This window comes from Pantherophis guttatus, chromosome 1, assembly GCF_059756535.1.
Source record: "Pantherophis guttatus breed Tessera chromosome 1, ASM5975653v1, whole genome shotgun sequence".
Lineage (NCBI taxonomy): Eukaryota > Metazoa > Chordata > Lepidosauria > Squamata > Colubridae > Pantherophis > Pantherophis guttatus.
Genome location: NC_142063.1, coordinates 85,220,038 through 85,243,430, shown reverse-complemented (window position 1 = coordinate 85,243,430; position 23,393 = coordinate 85,220,038). Strand labels below are relative to the sequence as shown.

At 38.8% G+C, this 23,393-nt stretch overlaps 2 protein-coding genes across 4 annotated transcripts; both read right to left on the bottom strand.

Annotated features, from left to right (window-relative positions):
* Nucleotides 1-131: 131 nt before the first annotated feature.
* LOC117665446 (CD59 glycoprotein-like) lies at nucleotides 132-6,346 on the bottom strand. Its single transcript, XM_034417335.2, has 4 exons — nucleotides 6,210-6,346; nucleotides 3,534-3,616; nucleotides 2,663-2,758; nucleotides 132-664 (listed from the first exon to the last, which is right to left on the bottom strand). Exons 2-4 carry the CDS (start codon nucleotides 3,595-3,597, stop codon nucleotides 456-458), a joined length of 369 nt encoding a protein of 122 aa, XP_034273226.1. The 5' UTR covers nucleotides 3,598-3,616; nucleotides 6,210-6,346; the 3' UTR covers nucleotides 132-455.
* A 6,576-nt stretch (nucleotides 6,347-12,922) lies between these two features.
* Nucleotides 12,923-23,081, bottom strand: LOC117665447 (CD59 glycoprotein-like). 3 transcript variants are annotated; one of them, XM_034417337.3, is made up of 4 exons: nucleotides 22,951-23,081; nucleotides 18,660-18,725; nucleotides 16,526-16,627; nucleotides 12,923-13,323 (listed from the first exon to the last, which is right to left on the bottom strand). In XM_034417337.3, the coding sequence occupies exons 2-4, from the start codon at nucleotides 18,721-18,723 to the stop codon at nucleotides 13,130-13,132; spliced, it is 360 nt and encodes a 119-aa protein (XP_034273228.2). In that variant the 5' UTR covers nucleotides 18,724-18,725; nucleotides 22,951-23,081; the 3' UTR covers nucleotides 12,923-13,129. The 3 variants fall into 3 exon arrangements, with proteins under 3 accessions (XP_034273228.2, XP_087733569.1, XP_087733563.1); XM_087877443.1 differs by lacking the exon at nucleotides 22,951-23,081 and adding an exon at nucleotides 22,680-22,698; XM_087877437.1 differs by lacking the exon at nucleotides 22,951-23,081 and having other exon boundaries at nucleotides 18,660-18,768.
* Between the last annotated feature and the right edge of the window lie 312 nt (nucleotides 23,082-23,393).

The window sequence follows — 23,393 nt, the reverse complement described above, 5'->3', positions numbered from 1 at the left end:
TGAAAGCAGCAAGGAGATGGTGTGTCATGCACTGTTACGACTAGAATGGTTTAGCTTACTGGAGAAGCTTTAGCTGTGCTATCCAAAAGAGCCTCAAGGTAAACAAAAAATAAATAAAATAAAATCCAGACTTAAAATATACAATAGCACTTTTATTGCAACAATTGCTTGCAAGTTAAAATGTAGTTGGCAATTTTATGAGATTCAAAACATGTTCTGAACAAAAGCAAGTCTTTATACATCCACATTTGCCTAATATGAATGTTTTACAGATTAAATGTAAGTTTCCAATAGAAATTAAATAATGTAAGGAAAAATATGAAAAGTGCAGTAGAGCAAACAAATTTTATCTACTTAATACTGTATCTTAATAATGTAATCTTCTCCAGCAGGAACACTTTCTCAAAAGTTATCAGTGGTCTGTATCTTTTTAAACTGAAAAACAAGGCCCCGTTTCAGTTCCAGACTAAAGACTTTAACATATGAACAACTGTCAGCAAGAAAGTCCCACTGAGAACTATTTTGCTAGTTACTACATTTGGAGCATTGTTACACAAATTCCATTGGCAGCACCTGTATCTGAAGTTTTTTGTTCCGAACGAATTTGAAATAAAGTCTACATTGCAGTCAGAATACTTCCAGCAGCGAGATGAATTTTTTACACCTTAAAAAGAAAAAAAAAAACCCCAAAGATTATAAAGTTAGGTTCTATCCTACATAATTAAAAAAAAGTTTTCTCTGCATATAGGTGAAAATAGTCTTTTCAATAATTTCAGTCTTTTTAATCAGTTGTTAAATTAAAAATACCTTAAATGATATTGTAAGACTATTTGTACCCCACTTTTCTATATAAAATCCCAAAAAAGTTTTTAAAAGTTGCTGTAAAGATTTTGAATTGGCCCAAATCCTTAGTCAAAAAAAAAAAAAAAATCAATCTTATTTAATTGGGAGATTTTACCATCTCTGTTTTATTGCTCATCTATCCTAAATATAAATATTTGGCCTATTTATTAGGCCAAATAAGACAGAAAAAAATAAATGTTTTTTTCCCACCAAAAAAGGAGAAAGTAAAATAAGCAATGATGCCTTAGCCACTCATTAGAAAACTTTAAGTCATAGTTTGAATAATTGTTTTAGTAAAACAAGAATTTAGTAGCGTTTCCGTGAAAATACAACCTGCTCCGAAAACAAGCCCTAGCCCGATTTTCATATCTACACCTCATATAATCCCTACCCCAAAAATAAGCCCTAGCTAAGCCCTGCTCACCACTTGGTTGTACAAGGTGGAGTGAGGCGCATGTGTTAAAATCAAGATAGGGCAGGGTGGAGCTGCCCTACACCTGCTTATCTTAGGACCGCCACAACCACGTCTCCCATGCCCGACACCTGTTGCGCTCCTGCTTGACTTCTGTGGCCGGACGCTGCGTGGTTTGTCATGCTGGTGCTGCCGCTCGCACAACAGCAAACCACACCACATGGCCTCCTGCTGCAAGCGGCAGCACTGGAACAAGCCATGCAGCATACTTCCACAAGCAGCAGCACTAGTGTGATGCAAAAGGGCAACGGCGTGACAGGTATCCGGGTGTAGGAGGCATGGCTGCGGTGATCCTAAGGTGAGCGGGTAAGACATCCTCTGAAAATAAGACCTGGTGCTTATTTTGGGGCCCCAAAAGAAAATAAGATTAGGTCTTATTTTCAGGGAAAATAATATTTGTACTTTAGTACAAATAGAACCACAGTTGCATAATTCTAACTGTTGAAAATAATGTTGAAAACAAAGAATACCAGAAGAAGAGTAGCTATTGTCATTTTCAGCTGAATTCACAAAATGAATTAACAAAATAATCCCAAATTGTGTTGGAGAAGGAAATTACTTGAGCAGAGGGTTGGATTAGAAGACCTCCAAGGTTTCTTACAATCCGGCCCTGAGCCCACTATTAGCTTTCCAAAACTATTAACTGTTCTTCCAAGACATAAGATTTTCAGCATCAATTCTCCTCCATTTCCCTGCTTGCCTTGGTATTTGGTTGGTTCTGGACAACCCTATTTTTTTTCCAATCACATTTTCTTCTCAAGAAAATGTAAGAAGTCTCTCTGGCATTTTCATTCTGCAACATTCTCCCTGGAGATTTGTTATATCTGCACCTTACAGTGTTATCAGTACTTTTTAAAAGAGTACTAGAAACATAGATCTTCCCCATCCTAGAGGTAATGTGGTGGTGGGAAGTGTTTTTGTTTGGTTTTATCTCTGCAAGTGGGAAAGAGAGCCAGTTTAATTTAGTGATGAAGGCATCAGGCTAGAAACAGGAGACTGAATTCTAGTCCTACCTCAGGCCAATCATTCTTTTTCAGCCCTGCAAAGGAGGCAATGGCAAACTACTTCCAAAAAACTTTGTCCAGAAAACTGCAGGGATTTGTCCAGGCAGTCACCAGAAGTAAAAAAAAAAAAAAAAAGACTCAAAGGCACACATGAAAACAGTGGGGGTGGGCAGTGTTTGATTGTTGTTCCCTCCAGATGACACGTTATATTGACATTTTATTGCTGACTTCATTGTGTGCATATTAAACTGCACAGAATAATTAAAATCAGTCTAAATATCAGATTAATAAATTTTTATATTTCTTCAGAAATTAAATATAAAAGAGATAAAGTAATACTCACCCTGATATACTATTAAGCAAGTATCTTTATCACCTGTGCAGGTTATATTTTTGTCACAGTTCGCAAAATCACAATTGTAGCACACTAAAGCATTTCCTAAATAAAGGGAAAAAAGAAACTAAACACAATGTTCCCTTCTGAAACAGAATCCCTGTTAGAAAACATTATAAGTAGTCCTTTCTTACTGTTTTGTTTAGCAACAGTTCAAAGTTTTAACAATGTTAATAGCAATAGATTTATAGTATATACCGCTTTACAGTGATTTACAGTCCTCTCTAAGCGGTTTACAGAGTCAGCATATTGCCAACAATCTGGGTCCTTCATTTTACCCACCTCAGAAGATGGAAGGCTGAGTCAACCTTGAGCCTGGTGAGATTTGAACTGCCAAAATGCTGAACTGCCAGTCAGCAGAAGTAGCCTGCAGTACTACACTCTTAACTATTGTGCCACCATGGCTAAAAAAACCAGCTTTGCGAACAATCCATGTATTTACAACTATTGCATCATCATTCAGTGTTTCATGACTAGCTCCTGACAAGATTTCAGATTTCCAAAAATCTTGGCAGGGAAACTATATCGTTTCCAGGAGTCAAAACTGACTCAAAGACACACACACAAAAAATATGCTAGTGAAACTGGATCACTAGGATTACTCCAACAATTTGACTGGTTATAAAAGACAGTTTCATACAATTCAAACCAAGAATCTGTCATTCAAAGGGATATTTTTTTTCTATCATTATTATATTATCTGTATAATTCCAAACCATCAAACTAAAACTCAGTTAGCCCTTTGAATAATGAGCCACCTTTGTCTCCCTGTTCTATTCTTCTGGTCCCTGCATTGCTACCGTGGAGTTCACTTGCTTACCTGAATGGAGGAACAAAGCCAGAACAAAGGTAGTAATGACAGCAGTGACCAAAAGGGATTTCATCTTGTTTCTTCTATCCAACCTACAAAATAAAAAAATAAGTTGTCCTATCAGATGTTCTAAACCTAAAATAAACACAATAATCTAAACTGAACAACAGTATTTGTATCCTTAGCCTCAACTTTTTATAGCCTTTGTCAGTGATGGCTAACCTTTCCCTGACCAAGTGCCCAAAGCGTGAAAATGCAATACTTCCACAGCCCTGCGCATATTCCCCCCCACACTTGTGCCCACCCCCTGCATGCACCCTGCCCCCCCTGCATGCAGGCCCTCTCACATGCATGCGCATCCCCTGCACGTGGCCCCACCCCCGTGCATGCATGTATTTCCCCCACACGCACCCCACCTCCCACGCATGTGCCCCACCCCCGAGATCCGAAGACCAGTTGGCTGGTGGGAGGCACACACGCATGCGCAGCAGAGCTGTACTGAGGCAATGGCTCAGATGCCCACAGAGAGGGCACTGTGTGCCACAGGTTTGCAATCACGGGCTTATGTAATTATGCCAGCCTTATATAAAACTTTTATAAGTGCTAAATAGGAATAAAATTTTTTCCAGGCACATGACAGAATATTCATGAAAGGCAATGACCCTGACCCTGAAGAAAAGATCTGTTAAATTACTGGCCTCTAAAGTGAAACCACTAAAAAAGTATTACTAAATTTGAAAGCACTCTTGTGTGTCAAATAATTGGAATTTATCACAATATGAAGAAAAATGTTTATGTACTAAACCCACTACTCCATTTCATTGTTTCCAAAATACACTCTTGCTGGAAATCTCTCACCATTAGCTGTATCATTTAAATTGATTTTTATGCATTATCACATGGGACTTTTGTCTCATAAAGCATCAAAATCCCAAATGAATGCAAGCATTTCTTGAGCACAACAGTAGAAATGGCAATTAAAGTGCACAAGGTCACCTCATTCCTATTGGCAGTAAACAGTATAATGCAAAATGAAAAAAAGGAGCAAGAAAAACAACAAGAGAAAACAGCTAAAACTAGTCATCATCAGTACTATTAACTATATATTTCCATACATTTCAATCCTTTTTCTACCACACCCATATATTGCGTCATACTCCGCTTTTTCTTAAAAATTCTCACCACTGTTTTTGTGGATGTATTAAGTCCTTCTAGCCATATTTTCAATCCTCTCTATGCACATCCTTAACAAATTAAAAGTAAGTGCTCTATATGTGGCAAAGGTATGAAGCTGGCAATCTAGTTGCCAACTGCTATACTTCATTAAAAAGTCACACGAAGGTAGTTAAAAGTACATTATGTCTATGCTGTAGCACCAAATTCAGATTTAAGCATAAACTAAAGGAACAACAGTTTAGGCCTCATTCGGTGAAGGTTCCCAAAAGGCCTTAAAACCTGGCTCTGCCAATTGGCCTGGAGCCAAGGATGGGGCGTGTCATCCTGGAAGTAGTTAATTGGTTGGGAAAACATTCTGCCTCCACTTTTGTTTGTATCTTTCCCTTTCCCTTAGCCATTTTTGTTATGTTTAGTGGCACTATTTATTGTCTCAAGATTTTAAACCTAAGGTCATCTGACGGTGCGATGGCCGGCTTATGAATTTAATAAACACAAGTTTTACTTTTGAGAAATGGAGGAAGAAAATGTTTAAAGCTGTATCCGATAGCCAATTTTTCTAATTTTTGCAAAGGAGGAGTTCATTCAATTCGGATTTTTCATTTTTTAAACCTTGCTTGCAGGTAACAAAAAAGCACACTTTATTTAGGTGTATCCTGCCTTTTATTATTTTTGCAAATAACCCAAGCCTGCGGTGTGTTTGTCTGCGGGCGTGTGCGGTAGGTGCTCATCGAAGATCCTGTTTTGCCGTCCACCTTTGACAGACCCTGTGGTGCAATATAGGAAAGAAGCCTTCACGCTTTTACATAACTTAGGGCTCCACCAAGTTTCCATCTGTCACAGGCGTGCTATCTTGTTCCTGTGGTGGGGCGCCCGCGCCTTTTGAGTGGAGCAACAAGGCTGCGGGCAGCGACAAGGCGCCGTCTCCAAAAAGGTGAGCCGCTCCAAAAGAGTTGAAGTGCAGCTGTCAGTTTCGCACGTCCATTAATAACTTTTTTTTTAGGGGGGCAACCGAGTCCAAAATGCTTGCCCGGCTTTTACCTTTCACAGCGTTGGCTTGAAGGCGGCCACCCGCTTTCCCCTAACTTTCCATTTACATTAAGCGCAGGGAACAAGCTGGAAAGAAGGAAAAATGCTTACCCCGAGGAGGGAGGGAGGGAGGGGGAGAGAGAGAGAGAGAGAGAGAGAGAGAGAGGAAAGCAACCAGGCAGGACTAAACCGCTATTTATTTTTAATCTTTTTTTTTTCTTTGCCTCCCACTCGTTCGCCTTTTCTTTTGTGCCTCCTTGGTATTCCAATCCCGCGTTAAATCCAAGCTAAAACCCGAGGGTAGCTAGGGTCAAAACTCCACGCTACGCCGCCCCCCCACGACAAACGACCTGCGTGCGGCTGACTCAAGCTAGCAATCCGGCCGCTAGCGGGTTGCAAAGGAGCATTTGAGCAATCAAACTCAAGCGCCCAGGCCCTGCCAGAGGCCTCGTTTTCAAACGGGAGAAAACAGCCAATACTTACCAGGCAAACGGAGACGGCCAGACGAGACGAGACTAAGACTCAATGCCGCGTCACAGGAAAAACACGCCCGACTCTGCCGAAGCTTCTCAGCTCACGTCTGGCGCTCTCAATTCGGCAAAGCAATATATATATATATATATATTTAAAAAAAACTCGGCCGAGGCGGAGCCAACCTCACGTTGATTTTCACTGGCTAGTTTGCAGATTTCCCGATCCTGATTGGCTGCGTGATCATGGAGATCGCAGAATAAAGAACTATTTCTTGGCTTTCAACTACAGGGTTGAGCCAATATTTGGGAGATTAATCACAAAAGTTGAGGAGAGTGATGCGTACCGTAATAATAGGAATATCAGAGAGGAGGGGGAGGGAAACAGCATATTTCAATACATTTTAACCATTTTATTCCAGGGGTGGTGTATGTATGTATGTATGTATGCATGTATGACAGTTACAATATAGCAATAGGAACGGAAATCCAAAATGCTCGCTCTTTTACGAGACCCTCTCTCAGGGTAATTGGCAATCTCCAATTCCTGATGACGGAAGCTATCCCGTGGTACGTATGCTATATTGCTCCACCGGCCGCGCCCAAAACGTAACTATGATAAACTACAGATTTAGGACGCGCTCAGAATATGTAGCAGGTTCGGGCTACATTCTTAAAGTGACTTATTTTATCTATATGTGCTTCGGAGTCTGATCCGGAGCAGTATTAGAAGATCTATCTAAACACAGATGAGCCAATACACCACCAATTTTTTATTCAAGATCCTTTATTCTGCATACAAGTAATGTGAATTTTGATTTTGAAAAATGTGGATTTCCAATGCTGCTTTAAGTAGGAACACCTGTATTTCAAATGCTACAACATATAACTGCATGAAACTTTAAACACATAAAAACTTTATTAGAGGAGAGTTTTTAAGTGGCAAAAAATACATTTACCATCCTGTATCTTCATTTTCTATTTTGGAACCTTCTAATGCCAGAAATCATTGATGTCATTTAAAAGACCATACAAACTGGGAGAAAGAATGTAAACTAGTTAATTGATAAATAGATATTGTGGTATGAAAGAATAGTACTATTATGCAAAACTGTAAGCAATGAGAACTATATTCTTTTTTCCCTTAGTAATTTGATAATTTCTACTACCAACAAATAAACTGCATTTCAATTCTCTTGAATTGTGCCTGGTTTTCATGGCACAATAATCCATGATTTAACCAGTTTTTCCAAATTAATCATTGGCAGTGTTGACCCAATGTCTTCTGAACCATAAAGTAGTCAAACACAGTGTAGCCTATCAAACTGGAAACACACAGCCAACACCCTTTGGTGTTTCATAGGTAAAGCTATTTTCTATATTCACACATTAAGCTCACTCTGGTCTATTTTTTTTTTTAAATTTGATTTATATGCTGCCCTTCTCCGGAGACTCAGGGCGGCTTACAGTGCATTAAGCAATAAGCAATATTTAAACTCTTGTCTTTTTATAATCAATTTGTAACCAAATATATTAAAAATCTTGTATTTCGTTATTGCTTATGTTATAAATACAGCCTGTTTCCCTTGTATCAGGGTCTTCACGTGCAATCTTACTGAACATGTCCATGTGTTCTTGACCTGGTTTTGCAAACCTGTCACAATTTTTTTGCTGACTGAAGTCCTCTGCATGAATAGGCAAAATGTACCTCACTTAAGAAGGTTGAGAGGAAACTTGTAAGTCTTGAAATAGCATGGGACAGAGTTTCCGTATTAACAGATTTTTCTCCAACAGTTTTAATATCTCTTTTTCATGGATTCCACCACCACCACCCCCAAAAAAAATCAGTGAGCACTAATTTGGTCCTTGCTAGAATCTCTTCTAATTATTTTTTTTTCTTAAAAAACATTTTGATAGTTTCCATAAGAATCTTGAATTCTCACTCATGTTTCTAACTCCATACTTTCAGTACCATTAAAAGAGTGATCTTATACATCAGATCCCACTGAATTTATACAAACATATTTTGCTCCTTCCATATGGCCATTAGCACCAGATTTCTCCTTTAATTGCTGGGGAAAGCAGGATGTAATCCAGGAAGGTTTTTGTTTTGTTCTGATTTGTTTGTTTGATAAGGTGAATACTGACCTGATGAAAGACTGCAAGTCTTTTATGAAATTGATATTCCCATTGGTAAGTCCCATTGGACTTTTTAAAATCCAGAGTGGGGAGAAGTATCTGCAGAAAATATTTTTCTTTCTCTTTTATTGTTCCACATTTAACAAGCACATTGTGTAGTAATATTGTGTCTTTTCTTTTTCTTTTTTTCCATCCTTATCCACCTTTTATTATTGTAAGTAATATTGTGTCTTTTCTTTTTCTTTTTTTCCATCCTTATCCACCTTTCCTACTTTTGTCAATCACCTCAGTTCAGCTCATCCATTAAAAATATAAAAGTATAAACATAATTTGAATACATGAAAAGAGTAAGTAAAAAGGAATATTAGGACAGGGACGGTAGGCACGCTGGTGCACTTATGCACGCCCCTTACAGACTTCTTAGGAGTGGGGTGAGGTCAACAGTAGACAGTTTAAGGTTGAAGTTTTGGGGGTTTGGGGAAGAAACTACAGAGTCAGGTAGTGCATTCCAGGCATTGACCACTCTGTTACTGAAGTCATATTTACTGCAATCGAGTTTGGAACCGTTTACCTTGAGTTTGTTTGCTCGTGTATTGTTGTAGTTGAAGCTGAAGTATTCATTGACAGGAAGGACATTGTGGCAGATAATTTTATGTACTATCCTTAGGTCAGACTGAAGTCAGTGTAGTTCTAAATTGTCTAAACCCAAAATTTGGAGTCTGGTGGCATAAGGTATTTTATTGCGGTTAGAGGAATGGAGGACTCTTCTCATAAAATATCTTCCTATAAAATATCCATTCCTATAGCCTTCTTGCTTTCTCTGAATCGTTACTCAAAAAGTAACTCAGCTATATTTTGAGGGTGAAATACTATGGGGCAAATGTTGTGGGAGACATCCAATCTGATATTGACATATGTTCCTCTTGTCTCAGGATAAAAAAATTATCATGGGGCTACAAAAGTCTCAAAGAAAAAGGAAAGATGTAATAGATTTCAACTTGTAAAATAGATTTAATGAATACATGAATGCATAGTTAGAAATGAATGTCTAGCTATAAACAAAGGCCTAAAATGTATGTCAGAAAGTCAAAATTGATGTCATTGAGGCTGTTTTGAATAGTGTGAAAGTAATAATTCATAGGTTGGTGATAGTTACATATTATCCTCTAATGAACAATGATAACAGAAGAACCAGATAAGAATTTGACGTGGGGGGAGGGGGGATGTGCAACATTCTGAAGGAATGCTCTCCTGGAGAAGAATATTCTGCTAAATCGTATGAATGGATGGAATGGATGAGCACAAAATGGTTGATTAAGCCATTCAGAAAAATTAAGAATAAATTACAATGGTGAATATTTAGTCACTGTCTCCTTAGTTTCATATACATCCTTAAAGCTGTAGTATAATTAGGACTGGTAGCTCCTTGGTGATTTCAGATTAAAATGATCAACAGAGACAACATATATTATGTTGAGAAATATTATAGGACATGCAAGTGATTACAAAGTTCATATCCAAATCCTGCAAGGGCCAGGATCAGAATGGAATTAAGGCTGTAATCCTATATTCAATGGGGATTTTCTTCCAAATATATAGGATCTGTATTTCAATATACCCATATGACTATAGCTCTGTTCAAATGTGATTTCTCTTGTTTTGATAAAATCAGCATGATAAACTAATTTTATGTATAACAATTGGGAAAGTTTAAATTTACACCAAAAATTATGTGTTAACATAATTTTTTGCCTTAAAATTAGGCTATAAATAAGGATGGGAAAAGATTCCTCTTTCCATCCTTATTTATATTTATGAAATGTCTGCAAGAAAACAAGCAAGCACCAAGGACCTCTCAAGAGATTCCTATATGACTATGAAATAAATAATTTCAGTTTTAGTGGATAATTTCCACAATATCCAGAATCCAGATACTGAAGCATCCAATCTGGTAGAGGAGGGATCAAGTGTGGAGCTAGCCTGGAGACCCTGAGCAACTACAAAAAATCTAGGGCCAATCTCTCTCCTAAATTCCTTGGGGCGTTATATAATTATTTACAAGACTGGGGATATTCATGCGTTATAGGCAGAACATAAAGTAATTAGCTCGAACTCTATAGATGTGGGTTGTTCGTGCCTGACAGATATAAAGGAAACCGTTTTTAAAGTAATAATATTGGCCTGATGTAGGTTCCATAATTAATCAGGGCACTGATAGAGGTCACATCCATTTCCAGTTAGTCACAGCTTTCTCCTGAGAGAAAGCACAGTAAAATTAGAAGTCTTTCTATCATCTAAAAAAAAAAACCCTCACTGCTGGCTCTAAAGAAATTTCCTCTTTTACATGTTTAATATTATAAAATGTGCATAACCATATAGGATATAAAGCCTAGAAATTGTAGAATAAGGTGCTATTCATCTTGGTACCTCTAATTGGGTTTGACCAATTCATATAATTGTCAACCAGCACAGTGGTGGGTTGCCCCCGGTTCTATAGAACCGGTAGTAAAACCGGCGAGAGGCTCCGCCCACTGACCCCGACGTCATCAGAACGCTTCTGCGCATGCGCAGAAGAGCGAGCGAGGCAAGCATGCACAGCCCTGTTGCAAACCGGTAGTAAAGGTAAGTAGAACCCACCCTGAACCAGCGTAACAATTAAAAGACTGGAAGCCCAAAACCTTTGCAAGACATTAGGTTGAAAATGGCTATGTTAAAATTTCTAGATGTGCTTATTGAACTAGACCCGTCCATTGTTCACTGGGATCAATATATCAGTGTGCCAAGGATCAAGTGGGATCAAAAAGAGGTAGGCAAAGGAGAGAGGAATTGGTTGCTAGTTACATTACTGAGAATTGAGAGTATGTGGAGATCTAAGGTCCACAACTATATTAAGCATATAATGTATAATATTTATAAATACAAAACCATTTCAAGTTTGTTAGTATAATATAATGATATCCTATGAAATTTACTTACTATATTTTCAGCCTTGTGAATCTGGCAGATTCTGCCCATGCAATTAGTTTATTACATAGTGAATTATTAACCATTGTTATTATTTTTTAATCAGCAGAGTTGTGTAGTCACTGACACACAACTGTGTGCATGAAAAATAGTGTAATTCTGCAGGGCCATCATAGCCAGCTGCAAACATCTAGATTATCAGCAAATGGTAACACAGGGTTAATTCTATATATTTATATTCTGAAGAAGGTCTGAAGATGTTTACTTTAAAGTATTAGATAATACTTTATAGTATTATACAGCCTCATAGTGTTTACTGTGATACCTTTGTTAAATATGTAATAACATACATCGAACATGTTTTGTACAAACAGGTGATAAGTTTTTTTCTTGTTGAATGAAATTTGACCTGTTGTATTCCATCTTAAGGATTAAAAAAAACAATAGCTGGTTTGCTCACCACAATAGGGTAAAATGTGATTGTTTACTTTGTTGCTGAAGTGACGGTGGTGAATTCAGCCAGGATAGTTGTATAATTTTAAACAACTTGGTTAAATAAGTATAGACAGAGGGACAGTAATTTTCCTTTTGGTTTCTCTATTTCTCAAAACTCAGTTTCATTGCATTCACATATGGTGCTAGTCTGTTTACCAATTCCCAATAGTTGGAAGATTTTTGTCTTCTTTTGGCTCTCTCAGTTCTAACTGAATCTGTATACAGACCCTACTAATTCCTTCATTTAATTAGTGGGGGAAAGTGAATAATCTTTGCCCATCAGCTTTGCCTCCTTGGGCCATATTAGTTCCCACTGAAATAAGTTATAGTAATATTATAGGCTACTAATCTTCAGATCCAAAACCACAGGATTTATACATACCAAAGCAAAGCCAAGATTCTCTCAGGAATCTTTATACATATAGTGTAAGTAGAACATATTGCACATAGTTGTTTCAATACTTTTTAAGATATCAGCAGTTCTAAATATATGGAAAAATCTGCAAAAGAATGTTAACAATTGTCCATATACAATATACTTTTAAAATGTGCCTATCATAGGAAGGACTCTGTTAAGTACTTCTCTATTTAATAAAGTCTTCACAGAAAACAATGCAATGAAAGGGGAAGATTACACTTTTAAATTAAGCTCTGTCAATATTAGGTTCTTTGTCTAAATGTGCTAAGGAATAGGAAATAAGTTTTGAAGCAGCAAAGCTCTATAGTTACCGAGTACACTACATAAAGTGCCACATATATATGAGTTCTCTCCAGAGCAGTTAGCTTAATACCTGGATAATAGGTAAAGATTGCAACAGCATGTTAAACAGATAGAAGGTCAAATCTGTCAATGTAGGACTATAAACAGTGGGATCCTACAACTATTTGTCTTGGTAACCTTGTAAACATGTTTAAGATGAGCTTGCATTAAAAGTGAGTTGTGAAATAGAGTATCCATGTTTACTGATAAACATGCAGCTGTTGAAAGTGATGAAGGAAAAATATATAAATTTGCTTCCTTACAAAACAAATCTGCCCAGAAATATGATAAATAAGCACTTTCGTTGCCATGGATTAACCAGAGATTATATATTAAGGAGAAGACTTAATAGTCAAAGACAATCAACATGCACTGAGTGAGAGTACTTTTTTTTCCACAAAATTGGTTTTCCATTTTTATATATTTCTTCTCCATTTCTTTTTTGGTTTAGCTTTAACACTCTTTTGGTTAAAAAGACATTGCTTCTTCAAATAGCTTTAGTTGCTCTAGTAAAAGTGCTTGTGTATCTGGAAGAATTGGGATATGCAGAGAATATATTACTTTGAATCGCCATATTATCGGGACATCATCCAAATCACAATCACTGCCGAAATACCAAGGGGAGTAGTATTGACGAGGAGGCTTGGACTCTTATTGCAGAAATCTCTTTGGCAGCAAAGGTGTCTAAAGCTGTCAACGCTAAATTCCTGGGCTACAACATCTTTGCTGCATTTTGACATTTTCCAGCACCTGTACGTTCTCAAATTCACTGTAAAGAAAATCAAAATATAACTTGAGATCTATTTTGCTTCTGATGGATTACAAGCAAGAAATTCATTTTCATATAATGAAAAATCACCTATTTATGTTATTCCAAATAACAGTTTAAAAACAAATCATTTCCTTGATTTGCATTATCTTCCTTTTCCAATATTTGTTTTACCATATGTAGATCCAGAGATTAGCACACTTCTCCTCAGAGAAGTCCATGACTGTTTTTAGAAGGACTGTAATCCAGTACAGCAGGGGTGTCAAATTTGCAGCCCACGGACCGGATGCGTCACGCGCTGGCCACGCCCACACCCAGTTTAGAGAAGGGGGAAAAAGTCATGAAACGTCATGTGATGCCGCCGTGACGGCAGCAACCTGCAGTAGAGATTGCTGTAGGAACAAGAGGTCAGAGGCAATTTTCATTGCCACTTATACCATTTTCTTTAATGTTCTGGAAGGTTTCAAAGTACTCTGGGAATTTCTTTAGGAAAAAAAAGTCGGTAATACCTAACTTTTTCTTTCCTGAACTTTTCTCCAGTAGAGGCATTTCACAAAGATCTCTGCTGCACTGGAATCACCCAAAATAACTTAATGGTTTACATAGCATCTTTTAGTTTTAAAGCACAAGTATAAAAGTTACTGTCTCTGCTGCTCAAGATTAGAAATTGAAGAGTTAATCTGGCTATAAACTTTTGCCTAGTTGCAAGAATGGTATTTTAATTTTGTTATCTATGGATTGAGAGTTCCATGAAGAAGATGCTGTGTGGACCATTGGCATATAGGAAGCTGAGTGAGCATGCTTCAAAAAGGATTCAGAAAGACTTCGGATCTTGAATGGGCATAATGCTTCTCTATTTATTCAAGCAGCCCGTCTTCTGTGCAAGTCTGAAAACAAGTTGCAGCTCCTTTAAGAATTATATTATGAATCAACTAAAGTTTTCCCCAGATCTTCCAGTTTCTGCCTTGCCAATTAGGACACAAAGTACAAGAGAACAAAGGCCTCTAGAGAGACTTTCTCCTGTTGTATTTTGTTCCCTGATTGGCAGGAAAGCTTTGATTTCTGCCAGTATGATCTAATTGAAAGAAAAGCAATCTTATCAATCTGTGTATTAGTGATTGTTTTCAGGTACCTCTCCCAATGGACAAGAGAAACCATGATGCCTATGCACAATGATTTTACATAATTAATTCTTTTTTATTTCTCGTGGATGCTTGCAGGTGAGTGGTGTGGTGGCCTAGAGGTAGAGCCTCACAATCAGGAGGCTGTGAGTTCGATCCTAGGTAGAGGCAGATATTTATCTCTCTGGGTACAATGAGAATATATCTGCTGCGAACTCCGCATTGGTGACAGGAAAGGCATCCGGCCAGTAAACACTCAGCTCCATTCAGTTGCCATGACTCCATCCCAATGCAAGGGATTACGGGGTCATTAAAAAAAAAGGGATGCTTGCAGGTGCTCTTTCTATAGAATTTCACTCGTTCATATGTACTTTTGTAATATTAACATTTGTTGGCATTACACTTCTGGAGGGACTCAAGTTGTCACATCCAGATCTTAGAAAGCAGTTTTCTGGAGATAAAAGCAGAATTAGAGCCTAAGGAATGATGCTGATAAGCACCCAGTTATACTCATAATCCAAAACTTTGTACAGCTCTTTTTAATTTCTGAGTCCACCCTTGTTAAAAAGGAGTGAGGAGTGAGGTTCAGATTTGGGAGATGGATGACTTCAGGAATAGAAAATTCAGATAAAAGAAGACTATAATTTTCAGGAAATCAAGATGGATGGAGGTCCAAGAATCTGAGCATTGTTGTCAAACTAGTTTAGTTTCCAAGTGCTTCTTCTTCTTTTTTTTAAAATTAATTTTATTAAATATACAATTTAAAAACATTAGACTTGGTGCAATTTATCTGGTACATACTTTTCTAGCACTTTTTCTTTCGTGTATATTACAATATAATATCAAGCATCCAAGTGCTGCTTTATCACCTTTTTGTAGAGTATGACTGAACTAATAATTTTATTAACATTGTTGGAGGACAAACATTAATCTATGGTAGCAAAAAAATTAGGAGTCTAGTAGCACTTTTCCCAACTAATATGTTTTACTAAAAGGCATAAGCTTTCATGAACTCCTGCAGCTTACAAAAGCCTTTTATTAAAGCTTTTTAGTAAAAATGTGTTAAGTCAGACAAAGTTGCTACCAGATTCCTTCTGGTAATTTTGTTAAAAATCCTAATGAGACAAAGAGCCTGATGGGGCACAAGGGAGGTGTCTAAGTGCCCATAGATGTTGATTATGCAATTTAAGTAATTTATCACAGTGCATTATTTAGGATAATTTCCAGCTTCTGCAGATTTCTCTTTCTACTGACTATACAGGTAGTCCTTGACTTACAACCACAATTGAGCCCAAAATTTCTGTTGTTAAGTGAGACATTTGTTAATGAGTTTTGCCTCATTTTACGATCTTTCTTGCCACAGTGATTAAGTGAATCACTGTAAGTGTTAAATTAGTACTATAATATAGTTGTTAAGTGAATCTGCCTTCCCCATTGACTTTGCTTGTCAGAAGGTCACAAAAGGGGATCACATGACCCTCAGTACACTCTAACGGTCATAAATATGAGTAAGTTGCCAATCGTCTGAATTTTGATCACATGACCATGGGGATGCTGCAGGGGTCATAAGTGTGAAAGATGGTCATGAGTCACTTTTGTCAGTGCTGTTTTAACTTTGAAAGGTCACTAAACAAACTGTTGTAAATTGAGGATTACCTGTATTCAGTAACATCATGAGTGTTACAATTTATGAATATTCTTGAAAAAGCATTGTACTATAATCCTTTAGTTTTAAATTTTTTTTTCCTTTGGCAACTGTTCCAACTTCCAAGCAGCATTTTGCCTTTTTTAATGTGACATACTAAGATTTGATAATGAACATGTGCTCTTTTCTTTATGGGAAAAGTATCATTTCACTACCTCTTTTTTTTTTTTTTTGTTCAATAGTTTAAAAATGATGTTTTGGAATCTGACAGAAAAATGTTTACAGCAACAACCTCATACTCACTAATATGGGAAGAAATCACAACTTGACTTAGTGGAGCTTAACTTCTCAGAAGATATACATACTTGTACCAGAACATACTTGTACAGAACATACATATACCAAAATTCAGTTTATTCTTGCAGAGTATACATACCCATTCTAATTTGCAAGCAAGCGTCTTCTTCCTCAGTACACGTGAGATTGCTTCTACAGAGAAAAGGACTCTGTTCACAGATATAACATCGAAGTGCATAGCCTGAAACATAAAACAGTATTTTTTTTAATCTGCCAGATTTATGTAGTACACCATTCAATTATCTCACATCTATTATCTCAGTAACTTAATAATGGTCTTGTTTGGTAGACTAAGGCTATTATCTAATCAATTTTCTTTGTTTATGTGCATATATGCATATGAGGACTAGCAGAATATTTGCTTTAAGATTTTAGCAAGAGACTGATTGTGAAAGTGACCCAGATTGAGTTGAAAAAAAATATGGGTTGAATCTGCTGAAATCTTCTGCTGTTCCTACTTTTTTTTAACTCTTCTTTTTTTAAAGGGAAAAATTAGCACATGAATTTAGGAGATCAGTTGAACAAGAACAGTAGCAATCTAGCAAACCATGAGATGAACAGCCTTTTTTTCTATTGATAATTGAGAAATAAAAATAATAATATTCAGAGCTTGGGCTCATCTAACTCTCCAACATTTGAACACCGTAAAATAGACATCTGATTAAAATGTTTATATATGAATAGCCAAATATGGGAAGAAACTCAAAACTGCTTTCCTGGCCATCCATAGCTTCAAACACCATACTGAGGCAGGATCTAGGACAACTTAGTATGGCCAGCTCGGCATGGCCAGCTCACTGCCACCAGCTTATCATCACCAAGTTGTCACATGACAACTCAACATAGCCAATTTGTCATGGGGACAACTTGTCATGGGAACAATAGCTGGAGGGAGAGCTGGGTGGGCAACTGAGCGGGTGAGCAGAGTGCAGAGCAGCAGCGGTAGCCAGGGATTTCCCACCAGAGGGAGAACAGGCTGGGCAGCTGAGCGAGTAGGTGGCAAAGCTCAGTGACAGCAGCAGCATCTGGGCACTTCTCATTTTCATGTCACTGCAGCTGCCGCCACACTGACTTCCAAGCCATTCGGAGTATGAGCCACTTGGCAGTGGGTAGGGCAGGCAGCGCGGAGGGGGTCATTTTAATACCTACTGCCACAGGCCATTCAGTGACAGCAGTATTTGGGCTGTTCTACGGCAGTGGTGCGGTGTGTGAAAATGAGATATAATAGCTGCTATGGCCTCCCCATCGTCCACCCTACCCACCACTGCCAAATGGCCTGTGGCGGCCATGGAGTGTATGTGAAAATGGGACACACCTGGCCTCCATTGCCTCACCACTCCCTGCCCACCACTGCTGCCGCTGAAAGGCCCGAACCACCACCACCCAGCCCAAACTGAATGGATTGAAGCTTGGTGCAGCGGTGGCAGCAAGGGAGATGTGAAAATGGGAAGCACTGCCACTCTCTGCTCTGCCCACATGCTGAGTGGTTCTGCAACAACTTGGTGACAGTTGGCAAAGCAACTTGACAGTGGTGAACTGACAGCGGTGAGCTGGCTACGCCAAGTTGTCCCATTCCGACTGAGGGATGCCTATCACATACTGCTTGTGGCAAAACGAAGGGTTGATTTTTGCTACCTGCCTAGAAATTACAAATATGTGTGCATACATTATTCATAGTGGAATCAATAGCAATAGCGCTTAGACTTATATACCTCTTCACAGTGCTTTACAGCCCTCTCTGAGATGTTTACAGAGTCAGCATATTGCCCCCAACAATCGGGGTCCTCATTTTGCCAACCTCAAAAGGATGGAAGGCTGAGTCAACCTTGAACTGGTGAGATTTGAACTGCCAAACTGTTGACAATTGGCAGTCAGCAGAATTAGCCTGAAATGCTGCTTTCTAACCACTGTACCACCATGGCTCTTAATATTGGTTACCTAGTGTTTCTATAGCCTCTCACATTTAAAGTTTCAATCCTATTTAGCTAAATACATCCTATATATGTTATTTAGAAGACATAGCATAGCACTTACATAACAAAATCTCTAAGAGACTTTTATCCAGAAAGCATTTTAATGGACTGCAATAGGGGTAAATGCTCTTGGATACATCAAATTCTGTTTACAGAGAGTATTGTCTACTGCTTTACTTCATCCCAAAGTGGCTTGGTCCATTCTCTTTAATAAAAATGCAGAAGTATCATAATACTTACCAGAACTGCAGGATATGGTTAGGATAATGAATGCCGTTAGGAGAATGTAGGTTGTTTTGTCCATGTCTAGAAGTAGAATCATACATGAGACCATAAATAGAGAAGGTAACTCAAAAGGGTAAAAGAAAATCTGATCTGTCTATCCAAGTAAATGAAGCCTATGAAAATCAAAGCCTGAAAAGTCAGTAACAAGAAGGAAGATTCCTCACCACCCACCTCTCCACCTGATGAGTTTTTAAAAAGAGGAACCAGGCAGCTCCTTTTTAGCTTTGTTCCTACCAGAATTCTTTCCAGAACTGGTAGAAAACCAAGCAAGATAGAAGGATAATGAATGCCATTGGGAGAATGTATTTTATTTTGTCCATGCCTAGAAGGGTTGCAGATCAGAGAAATAATATAGCAAACTAGAAACAAATAGAGCTAGATGCAGGATAGATTCGGTTTTATTTGATAGTGACCTAAACTGATGGGGTTTTTCTTTTGTCTGTGTGCACATGTGTAGTTGGTGTGTCTCCTTGAATTCAGCCTGAGCTTCAAAATAAACTGACTTCTTTTTTTCCTTTGTCCTTTTGTTTCTTTCTTCTCCCTTCTAGTTCTTTAAGCCAAATTTTGATAATAAAACTTGGAATTCTTAATGAATTAGTACTTAATGCTCATTAGTACTAATGGAAGAAAGATTGGTGGTGGCAGCATTCATGACTAGAAATTTGCCAAGAATGCATTAGGATTGTGCCTGGAAGGTTTAAAAAGGTTTCACAGGAGCCAGTGGAACAAAAATATTGTACCCCATGCAATATGTAGCAAGGCAATATGCTTTATGAAAGGAGTTCCTCCATGCACTGTTTTTGCCCATTAAAATCTATCCCCAGAAACCAGACAACTAAAATTGTCTCTCCCAATCTGGCATTTTTCCATGGTTCTCAGTCAGCATGGCCAACAGATATCCTTTACTTTGCATGAAGTTGCATAACTTGTTTTGCTGTTAGGATTTAGGCAGCAATATTATTTAGGCCCATTCAGTTCAATGGGATCTATATTTGGATTAGAAATGTTTTGGATTGCAAGTTGTTTTGGCTTCAGCGTAGGTTAGGAGCACCAGTATAGTCAAGAAAACTCTGAATTTGCAGAAAGACAAGAATGAATGAATGATCAAGCACACACACACGCATACACCACAATTAAACATGAATGGAAGAAACAACTCAACAAATATTCTGCATGAATGGAAATAAATATAGTTTAATGGAAAACTAAGAAAAAAGGAGTGTAAAATAGTTGCCATACTATAGCCCCCCACTTTTGTGTTTAGAGCCAATACCAAGTGTTGCAATAACCTATCATCCAGATTGTGTGGAAGGTATTATATTAGCTTGCAAGGTAATATCTACAATTAAATCTACTTTGCACAGAGTAGCAGAAACATGCTAGAACTGGTTGGTGATGTCATTATTATCAGTGGCATGCTATCTATGGCATGGATATACCTAGTCTTCTTTAATCAAGCTAATCTAACTAATCAACATCTTCGCTATCATATTGATCTGCTTGCACAGTGATTACATGCAGGAAAAATGTATTGTACCTTGCAACAAAATGTGCTTGTGCGTGAGATTCAAATAATTGCTGACCACTTCAGTAATATAGCTCATTGTCTCCTCATTCTGTTAACAGAGTTCAGAAATTGACAAAGGTGCAATATTTAGGGAACAATTTAAACTAGCTAGAACAAGCTAAGACAGGGTGTCAAACTCAAGGCCTGGGGAGTGGATCCAGCCCACGGAGTGCTTAGATCTGGCCCGCAGGGCCCTGGAAACAGCGAAGGACTGGCCCACAGGGCATCTGCCAGTGAAAGTAGAGCTTGGGAGGGCTGCATGCTGCCCTCCTGAGCTCCATTTTCACTGGCAGAGGGTTGCAGGAGGCTGTTGCAGCTGAAAATGGAGCTCGGGAGCCCGTTTTCGCTGGCAAAGCACTTGAGCCCCCACAGGCACCCCTGACATGAGTGACATCAAGCTGGCCACATCCACCCTGGCCACGCCCGCTGCAGTCCCCCCAAGTTCAAACAACCCTGATGTGGCCCTCAATGACATCGAGTTTGACACCCTGGCGGCGGAAGGCTCTGCCCATCTGCCCTGATGTCATCACTGACAATCTGCTCGTACGCTTCTGTTGCGAACCGGTAGTAAAGGTAAGTGGAACCCACCCCTGCTCCCCACCTCAAAAGAAATCTGTTCCAAATGCAAAACACAAGCAGAGGAGTTTCACTTTCAGTTTTACTTTCACAGCAGCAAGCAGCTTTACTACAGAACAGTTGAGCTAACCCACACCCAGCCTCCTTCCTGTCTCCTTGCTCACACAGCAAATACTGTTTGAATTTCCAAACACCCCTCAACTCTCTCACACACTGACAGGTTGCTAGCCAGATGAATACCGATGGATGCTGCGGGCTGGGACATTCTATTCCCCCTGCCCCTCTGTTCCAACTGCCAATTGCATTATATTAACACACTCTGATGCTATGGAGTTACACATTCCACATTAAATTTCAGGCTATAAGTGTCAATTTATCAAGCCTGAGCACATAGTTTCATAGTGAAGCACGGGCGTCCAGCTAGTTAATTATAAGAGGAGGAGATGGGTAGAAAGTTGTTTTGCATTGCCCATATTCGGTGCATCAAATCCAAATAGTATAAAAGTTATGGCTCCACTATAGAATTTTCATGTATTGCCAGAAAAGTAGAGCTGTCTCTTTTAAAAAGAGGGACAGCTATTTACATCAAAAATTATATCCACTAATATATGGTTATAAACTAAGAAACATCTAGAAATAATGCTTATAAACTAAGCACGCAAACAGTGCTGTAGATCTTATTCTAGTAAAAAGACTAATGAAACACTGACCTCATCTGGTCACAAACATCTGGTGCTCAGATGTTTATGCAGTCCTACAGGACTGCACTATTATTTAACTATTTAATTAGTAGGGATTCCTTTCTCACATTTTCATCAGTCAACTAGCAGATGACTTTAATAGTAGGGCTGTGCATGCATATAATACATGTTAGATAAATTGAAATTCTTTTATTACTTTCAACTGGCCGTGTTCCAATTTGTCAATAGCTTTCCAAAAAGAGCAGAATGCAAAATTGGACAGAAGTACTTCGTTCTGTTAGGGATGATACTGGTGATGGTAATGGGGACTTAATTACCCTGCTAACAAATAAGGAAAAATAAAACAGAACAAGTGGGAATATAATATTGAGTTCAGTGATTGATTACAAGATAGAGCATCCTATATCTAGCAACGAAGTTCTCAAGAGAGAACATATTGATTTCTGCGTTCCTGGCTAGAAATAATTTCAGCCCATAATACAAAGAATTATTCAAACCATAATCAGCACAATTTAGGAAGGCAGACCAATGCCAAGAGGCAAGCTCTCTTTCAGAAGAGGACTTTGTGAAAGTCTATTGTCCTTCAGCAGTACACACAGGGCAAATATTCAGTGCTTCTCTTGGCCAAAACAACAGGAGAGTCCCTTTGAAATGTCCTTATGCAGAAGAAATGAAAAGGTGGAGCCACTGATCTAGATTTAATAATATAGCAAAGGACGGAGTTTGCTCCATATTGTGTTACTATTCCTCACTGGGTCTTGTAATGTGTATCTTGGTGGTGGTTGTTTTTTTTTTAAACTTTTCTCGTCTTATGATGATGACAGTGGTTTAATTGTATAAGCGTTGCATTTTTGTCCTTTATTTAACTAATAAAATCACGAACATTTTACATGCAAGACTGCACGTTACATGCAAAGCCTGCACCCCACGCAAGCCAGTCCCAACTAAAGAGTCTCCGGTCAAACAGAATACTAAACGCCTCTGAAGGGCGTCCGGCTCATCAGAAAACCGGGAGGAGCAGCAGCATCTAAAATGTTAGGTGTCATCCTCTCGCCTTCCGCGAAGGGATGAAGACTGAAGACCAAAAAAAGGAAAGAAAGAAAGAAAGAGCAGCAGCAGCAGCATTCCTACCCCAACGCGGCAGAAGCTGTTTCTAAACCCGCAGCTAAAGGCATGAGAGCTCCGTTTTTACTGATGTAAAAAAGGCCTCGCCCGTTAGTTTTAAGCCCGGCAAATGCAGTCCCGAAGCGTCACAAGAAGCCCGGCTCCTCTAAACGCCTTCCTTCCACCTCCTTCTCCACCACCAAGCGCCCCTCTCAAGACTCCTCTCCGGATGCCCCTTCCCACATGCGACCGGGCTTAGAAAGAGGTTGCTCCCTGGATCCCACTAGCCTTCGCTCACCCAGACTGCTGCTTCAAAGGCGCGCCGAGCTGCTGAACCGCAGTCCTCCCCCTAGGGCCGCCGCTAAATCCTTAAACCTGAACGGCTCTGGGGCACTAGCAGGCTCCGCCTTCGGCTCCCTACTGCAGGTCTGCGGCAAAAGCAACTGTCAGCCTCAACTCCTTTTTTTTGTCTCTCTCCCTCTCTCTCTCTCTCTCTCTGTTTTCTCTCTCTCTTGCTGCTACAAGTTATGTAAGCATATAGAGCTGATCTTGGGGATGCGGAAGGGAGCAATAAACTTTTAAGAGAATTGCTCAGTCCTGAAAAAAAATGGAAAGCAGGAGAAATAAAGTAAATACACTTATGTAGAATACACTAATATGCCTGGATATTGTTTGGGAATGAGATAGTACAGAGAGAAATTCTGACAGTAAGCAAAGAAACAGACAAACAAATAAGGGGAC